This window comes from Kryptolebias marmoratus, linkage group LG3 (genome assembly GCF_001649575.2).
Source record: "Kryptolebias marmoratus isolate JLee-2015 linkage group LG3, ASM164957v2, whole genome shotgun sequence".
Taxonomy (NCBI): domain Eukaryota; kingdom Metazoa; phylum Chordata; class Actinopteri; order Cyprinodontiformes; family Rivulidae; genus Kryptolebias; species Kryptolebias marmoratus.
In genome coordinates this window covers 456,694-465,061 of record NC_051432.1, presented here as the reverse complement: position 1 = coordinate 465,061, position 8,368 = coordinate 456,694, and the positions used below count along the sequence as shown (strand labels likewise).

Sequence of the window (8,368 nt, the reverse complement as noted above, 5' to 3'; positions counted from 1 at the left end):
TAAAATCTAACACTGAATTAGTGTTAGTAAGTGTTAAATTATTAACTCCAGCAGATTTGATATTTGACACTTTATAAGAGTTAAGGTACCAACTCTCCAAAAAGAGTTAAATTAACACTTTCTGGTGTGGACCCATATAGACACTTTAAAAGTGTTGAAATCAAATCTGACAGTGTTAATCTGGGCCTCCTGGATTTGCTGTGTATATTTATGATAGACTGCATCTTAACAGGGCGTGTGTGTGAGTCTGATTCTGTCAGCTTCTGCCTTACAGCACATAAACTTCACGGCACGTCACAGGACTAATAAATCCCATTAAACTTCTCACGTTTACTTTGAAAATGTGTCTATAAATCAGAGAAGCTTACATTTCATGTTTACTAGTCAAACGGAGCCAGAACAGCAATAGTCTTTTCTAACCGTGCCCACTTGTTAAGAGAATGTTGGGACGCTCAGGCTCAGACCAGTATATTCCCTCCTCCTTGTTCTGCTCTGATATTAGCAAACTCTTTGAACTTGACATTGTGTTGTGGTTTTTTTTTAAGATGTTTTCTCAGATTGCTTGTGTTGAAAGTGCTAGATCTCGTCCCTCTTTCTGACAGCTTTGCTGAACATAATTTTGCAATCTGCTTTACTGTTGTCCAAATTGTTCCCTTTAAAAACCTATCCACACGACTTCTTCTTCTGGTGGCGTTTATTGGCAGAAATAAACAACTTATGGCACTTATAGTGAAGTACCACCGCCTGCTGATAAGATTAGGACAGCCAACTCAAAAAACCCCCAAAAAACTCTATTTTCCGTGTTTGATCACTAGATGGGGCTTAGGCTCAGGTATATGAGCCAAGGGGTAACAGATTGGCTAGGACAAGAGGTGAGCATCAGGCTGCTGTACGACGGAATCGGAACAGTCTTATGGGTACGAGTACGATCATGTGGTATTAGAACCAATACCTAATGTTAATATTGGTATCAGTGCATCCCTAATATGTTGCTGTTGTTCATTAAAGGTTGTGTTTTGCACAATTTAAGATCTGCGGTCTATACCATGAAACAGGTTCACCATATCCAGGGTTTCTTTAACCCTCCTGAAGCTCTCAACAGAGAGAGACAAAGAGAGGAAGAGAAGCCCTTGTAACTTTGGGTCAATTTGACCCAAAGGCCATGGGAGGGTTAAGAGATACAGCTAAACTAACCCTAATAAGAAAGATGTCTCTCAGAAGGTAGTTATCAACCCAGTTAAGTCAACCAGTTCTGACTCTGGATCTATGCATGTATTTGTAAAACTGGTGGAGTTGACATCAGAGGACCAATCAGGAGTCAGGTAGAAAAACTGACAAATAATAAAAATAATAAATAAATAAATAAATAAACAAAAAAATACAATGAATATAGAGAACCAATCAGCCAAATCATTAAAGCACAAGTAGATTTGGTAATGACTGTTATATACTCAAATAAATGTGTTAGGTTCCACTTTTTACTGAGGCATGAAAGAATGATTCCCCTTTATTCTTTTAAAAGCAATAAAATATCAATAATGAGCCTACCATAAGGAATGAAGATAATAATTCAGGTCCGTGAGAAGGCTTATTAGAAATACTGTATGTTCATTGAAAGCGTTTAGTTGAACTATAAATGCAATCAGTCTATATTATAGCTGAGGAAATGAACATGAGCACACAGACACAACATGAGGCAGTTTGGTGAATTTAATGAGCTCTGAACACAGCCCCTTTGCTTTCAGACCAAAAGCAATAACAGCACTGCTGTTCTCTGAAATCCATTCATCTGTACAACATGCACTGTGCAAAAACTGTAATTCTGCCTATGTTGCACTGAACTCCCCAGTAATCTGTGGTAGGCTGACAGGGCTCACTGCTGGGTTCCGCTGTGAGTTCAGCACATACTGATTTTGGTTTGAAAGAGGCTTAAAAATATGCTTTCACAGTTTAGAGGTAGTTAATAAACACATTTAAACAATAAACACATGCCTAGCATTCATTGACAGAGTATTTAGCCTGCCACCTTTCATGCCAGAGCAGTGTTTTCCCTATCAGCAGACAGAACATGCTGTAATCCTGCTTCAATAAACAGGCTCCAGGTAAGAACCAGGTTATTTTTATTAGGTCCTGATACATAAACAGGACGTTCATTGTGACGTAGAAGTGGTCAGTGAACTCAGTTAATTTAAACCTCTAGCATAAAAGGCAAGAGTTACCATAACAACATATCTTACACGATAACAACATAGCCAAGGCTATGTTGTTATCGTGTAAGTTATTTGTTAATACTAAACAAATGGCTTTATAAAAATGACTATAAAAAACAGAACATAAACAGTAGTTTATGGGTTCATCCATCCAACCATTCAATTTCTCTACCAACTTGTTCCTGTTCAGAGGTGGAAGGACCTGGTGTCTGTCTCAGGCAGTAATGTAGTGAGAGGTGGTGGGGTACACCCCGGACAGGTCACCAGTCCATCACTAAGCCACATAGAGACAAACAACCATTCACATTCATAACTAGGACAAAGTTACTCAGAGGAAACCCACACATCCTCGGTGAGAACAAACTCCACGCAGAAAGGGCCCATTTGGGATTCAAATATCCAACTTTCGTGCTGCAAGGCAACAGTTCTAACCATCTGTTACATGATGCAGACCCTGCAATTTATAGGCTGAGATTTTAACCAGCATTGTTGATTAGTACTTGATTTTAAACTTTTTGTCCCTGCAATAACACTGTAGTGTTGAGACTTTGCCCACAAGGCACTATGTTTTCTTCAGTTTACTTCTTGTACATGCATTATTAATGATGACCTGCATTATAAAACACAGACAAAATCAGACCAAAACACAAAAAATACTTTTGTTTAATTTTGTTGAACATCGTGCATGTTGGTACAGTATATATCTGGGTTTAGAGCAATAAAATGTGTTGCCAGAGGCAACAGCTTCTTTTCATGTTTCAGTTTATATCTGAGTGATGTTTGTAACAACCCAGAATGTAGATATTTATATGTTAATATGTTATTTTGTGTCTTACTACTGATTTATTACTTAGCAATGTTTTGGATGTTGAGTTTTATTTTTACTTCTCGTAAGGTACTAGAAGACTCGCCTCGTGGTGTAGCGCATGTGAGTAAACTATCGCTAAATTAATACAGCGCACCAAGGTCAGAACTGTGTGTCTGGTGTCTCTGTTTCTGCCCTGAACTCATCCAATCTACACCTAAAAGTATTGTATTTTGTTAACAGATCCTCCTGATTGCTGATCAGTGGGGTCTTGAATGTAAGATGGACTCTTAAATCAGGACAGCAACTTTAATGAACAACCCAGATTTCTCTGGGGAGTCAGAATTTCAATAACAGCAGGATTTGGTCATAAAGCTGACTGGGTGGGTTATAATGTAGACTTCTTAAGATTTAGAAGTCAGCAATAAATGAGATATTTTTGTTTTAAACATGCAGTGACCATTTCTGAGCCCTCTTCTACTTAACTAACATTCAAGACTGATAACAATACAGCAAAGACATCTGAACAGACTTTTAAAAATCCAAAGTGACCTCATTCATCCACACTTCTTTAACTGTAAGAAAATTCTACATATGTCCAAAATCAGCACATTAGGCCAAACCATTCATCTTGTGGCCTGTTTGAATCCACTCGTCTCTAAATATCTCAGCTCTATTCTGTTCTCCAGCTGAAGCTAAAACGAAGTTATCTTTAGTCAAGATTACGGCTTTGTGAAGCCACTGCTCCTGGTGCTGCTAAAACCACACCCCAGAGGAGCTGGAGCGCTCTCTAGTGGTGAAAAGATCATCCTGCATGAACATCCTTGTGTCTCCTTGTGTCACTTTCTCTAGCAGGTTTTTTTCAGTGAAGGCAGAGAAGCAACAGAAAAGCCTAAACTCACAAACTGAGGCTAAAACACACAAAGTACATAACAGACTTGGATACGGTTTCAGTAATTTATCGACAGCTCCACTGTTCCTAAAGTTTAAAATGGATACAAGTGTGCAGATTATTACAGATGAGTCACAACATCACAGCAGCACCAAAAGAAAAAGGAGAAGGAACAGTTACTTACAACAAGTAGCAGCAGACTGCAGTGAGGATGAGACTGGTGACAATCACCCTGTCAAAAAGAAAACAGCTGTCAGTCAGGTTTCTGTCCAGTTCTACTGTGAAATAAAAAACATCAACACAATAAATCACCAACAAAAATGGTAGTTCAGGTAGATCTTTGTTTTATTTTAAATGTAAACTCTCTGGCCCTGTTCAGACCTCTGGCTAAATTCCATTTTGAGCAATCAGATTTTATCTGGATAGCTCTAAATACAGGTGTGAACGAACAGCTTCGATATGCTCTTCACTCAGACCACCTGGTCTGGACCTCTTTTGTCAACATATGTTTGGTAGTCTGATCACAATCTGTCTTGAGCCTCACTGTTGGACCACTGTCTGAACCGAGATGATCCCACACAAGGAGCAGAGTTATTAAAAAAATGTTTTGGAATGTGCATTTAAACAGCCAGGTGTGAACGCTCTTAGTCGGATGTGTCCACCTGTAATCGAATCAGCCAGAACAGATATAAAGTGCAAGGTGTGAACAGGGCCTCTGACACTTAAAGATACATGCTAAACCTTTAATATCCTAAAGATGAAGGCAAATACATACAGAAAATGTCTCATTAAAGAAGCACAGTTTGCACAGTGTGTACTTTTTCATTACAGCAAGAAGAATCCAAGGATCATTTTTACTGTTTCAAAGAAATGAAGAGAAAATGGAGCAGACGAGTGCTGCTGTTATTAAGAAACACTTTAATAAATGATATAAGCAACTGTGAGTTCAACCTTTGACAGTTCAGTCAAAGGTTATAGTGCTCAGAGAAATTATATAAAACCCAAAAGGCTCTATCTGAGACTCTACAGGCCCCAGTTGGGTTAAAGGTTAAAGTTCATGACAGGACAATTAGAAAAAGACTGAAGTAGCATGACTTGTTTGGAAAGCTTCTTCTCTTTTAATGATCACTTGCAATAAACTGTTGTTCATCTAAAATTGTATTTGTCTTTATGAATACCAGATAAATTCACATTGTTCCTTAAAATGTAAAATCTGACAACTGAAATATGTTTTACTTACAGCTCCAATCTCCAAAATAGAAACACTATTTTATAGACCTTTACAATGCTGTCAGATTTGCCCTACAGGGTTATTTACATGGAATTCTGTGGTTGTTTGCCTTAGCATATAGCACAGCTAGCTGTAGCACTTTGGGAGCAGCATGAGGTCACTTCTCACAAGAATTTCACACTTCTGCGAAAGTAACTACAATGTAAAACTGACAGAAGGCGTTTGTGATAAAAATATACATAAAAAAATATATATAACAAAATAAAAAGAACATATATACACACATAACACAGAGTTTTTTGATCTGTTTTTCTCAGTGTTTGTTTTGTTCTGTTTTTGTGGTCATGTTTATTTCCTGTGATGTGTTTTATTTATTTATTTATTGTATGTTCTATGTGTTAAGTTTGTTTCCAGTCATTCCTCTGTCAGTTCCTGCTCCTCAGTCCTGCCCCGCCCACTCACACCTGTTCTCTGTTTACCACACACGTCACCTCCTCAGCCCCTGCCTATGTAGTCTTTCTATCTTCTCTGCTCAACAGTCTGTCATTGTTCCATTCCCTGCCTGGTTCTCCTGTGTGTTTGTTTTCCTTTTTACTTTGTTATTTTACTGCCACACCTGCCTTTTTGTTTTGTATATAATTAATAAATCATCTTTTCTTGAGTCTGCATTTTTGGGTCCATCTTACCTCCAGCTGTGACAGTAGAAGCAGGGGAGCGCTGCTCTGTGAGATCAGAAGGGGGAAAACTTGTGTCTTCTCATTTGGAGTAAAGCCATATAACATGGTGGAAGTTTTCTTTTAGGAATGAACAGTTTAAATAAAAGGAAAACTACTCCATTTTGGTTTCAATTCCCCTCTTCAGTTTGACTGAGAACTCCTCAACACTGACTGTGGTTCACAATGATTGGTTGATTGCTGTTTCTTTAGGGCGGGCTTTAAGCTGAGTAGCCAATAATGTGATTAGTCTGGTGAAAAAACTGCATGTTATAAACCTGCACTGTTCTTCTGTCACCCACCTAGAAGTTACAGCAAAGAAAAAGTTTATAAAATACTTTTTTCATGAACTGCTGTGAAATTTTGAAGACTAGAGTTTATTTAAGACCAAATTCTGCTTTAAAGGGGAGTCTGTTTGGACTAGCTCCTATTAGTTCATGAGTGATTTTACAGTACTTGATATAAATGCTGTTTAATAAATCTCTAGACCTCTGCCAAACATTTACATTATCCAGCTATTTCACTAGAAATATCATAAAATTCCTGCTGAAATTCCAAGCTGCACTGGAAGTGCTACAGCTAGCTGCTGACATTTGAGCTTGCAAATAACCACTGAATTCCCTATAAACGGAAAAGGTGATGTAAAGAGTTATGAGTGTTGGCATAAATCTCTGTATTTTTTTTAAAGACCGTAGTAATCGACTAATCTTTGCTGCGGTGGGACTAGCCATTTGCTTGTCAGATCTGTTGGACTACACAGAGCACCGCTTAGAAATGACCGAAATGTCTCTTGAAGTGCACCTGTTGTACTGACTAACAGATTATCCTTGGAGCATAGCCATTTTGTGTGCGTTAATATTGCAATATCCATAATGTTCACTCATTGCTTGCAACCTATATGCAATACAAGTAAACACAATAAAATATGGACCAAAACATGACTAACTAATCTCAGAAAAAAAAACAAATGGTATCTTTATGCCCGTATGTGTTGGCTTTCATCGGTTAGTGTTGACAGTAAGGGGACTGTGTGTGTGTGTGTGTGCGTGTTCAGAGGGATGGATGCAGGGATGGAGGAAGGGATATTATCCTTGATGACGCAGGGCCTCCATCACAACAGTAGCTCTCGTTCAGCTCCAAAATGCTACACAACCACATGACTAAATTTAAACATTATTAACATAAACACACAAATACGTTTAAATGGCTGTTCGTTGCATGAAATGGGACCTAAAATGACTGAATTACCGCGGCCAACTACCGTCGGACATTCAGGACACCTACCCGCGGTTGGGTCCTTTGGGCACTAAAAACGGAGCCACGACCCCCACCAGCCCCCATAGGGTGGTGAAGCAGATCATGGGCAGCGCGAGAGAGTGGGACACCATGACTTCAGTCCGCAGGAGCAGCAGATATGAAGGAGTTACTACCGGTCTGTCCTCGTCCAAGATAACCGCATCGACGGCTTCCGAGCCAACCCGTCTCTGCCTATGTGATCCCGCCCAGTCGAAGCAACACGGCGTGTGATTGGGCGAAAGCGTCTGAATCTGATTGGAGCAGGTCACTGTCTATCAGTATCACGGTAAAGAGGATTGGATTGAGGCTTTTGGCAGCAAAATGGAGACTTCGTTATCGCCCGCCGCCGAAAAGCGGGCAATACGGAAACAATGCTCGGAAACATGTTCGTTTGAATAGGTAAACAGATGATAAAAAAACAAAACAAATCCAAGTGTTTTTAATTCGATTTAAACTGCTTAAAATGGCAATAATAAGACAGATTTAGAGCAAATTTTACAAATGAAGAAGTGAGAAAACCCAAACTGTCAGTGTGGAGTTTAAAAGACAACAGCTTCGCATATTTGCTGTAAGAATAACAAAAAAGAAGAAAAAATTGTTTTCACATATTTGATAAAATCTTCTGTCAGACTTATGTAGACGATGAAAACTGTCAAACTTTAGTCAAAATGTTACCTGACCTTTGACCTGTGACAGTGTTACACTGATGTCAGAGTAGTTTACAGCAACGCCATCTATTTTTGGCTCAAGTGGCTGGGGAGAGGGAAGTCTGGATCTCCCTGCTTAGGCTGCTACCCCCGTGACCCGACCCCAGATAAGAGGAAGAGGATGGATGATGGATGGATTTACAAGCAAGCCTGTAATTTAATTCTGCCTTTCCAAAACAGGTGACAGTCATTTATTTTCATCAACTGCCAGTTGATTTGTATGCAACTTGTATTGTCTTTATTTTCACCTGGTCAGTCATTGTGTCTGGAATCTGTTTATGCATCTTTATGTCTTTAGGTTTTGCACCCAGATAAGAATAGGATTGAAAAATTGGAATATTATCATGACATTCAGGTCCAGCTACTGTAGGTACAAATGCTTCTGCATCAACGTTCAGCATTTGAGATTTTTTATGTTCACGCTCAAAATATGAATTCATGCCATCAGAGTCTGTGCAACACTGGTTACTTGAGAACAGCCAGAGCACTGGAACACCAATACTTTAGCCATTGA

General features: G+C 39.0%; 1 protein-coding gene across 1 annotated transcript in view; it reads right to left on the bottom strand.

The window, feature by feature from the left end:
• Positions 1–7,354, bottom strand: part of atpv0e2 (ATPase H+ transporting V0 subunit e2) — a 22,593-nt gene extending 15,239 nt beyond the window's left edge. Inside the window, exons 1-2 of the mRNA XM_017433763.3 lie at positions 7,136–7,354; positions 4,092–4,139 (exon numbers count right to left, since the gene is read on the bottom strand). Of these exons, the coding sequence (XP_017289252.1) occupies positions 4,092–4,139; positions 7,136–7,239 (152 nt within the window). The 5' untranslated portion in view covers positions 7,240–7,354. The remainder of the gene's footprint in view (positions 1–4,091; positions 4,140–7,135) is intronic.
• Between the last annotated feature and the right edge of the window lie 1,014 nt (positions 7,355–8,368).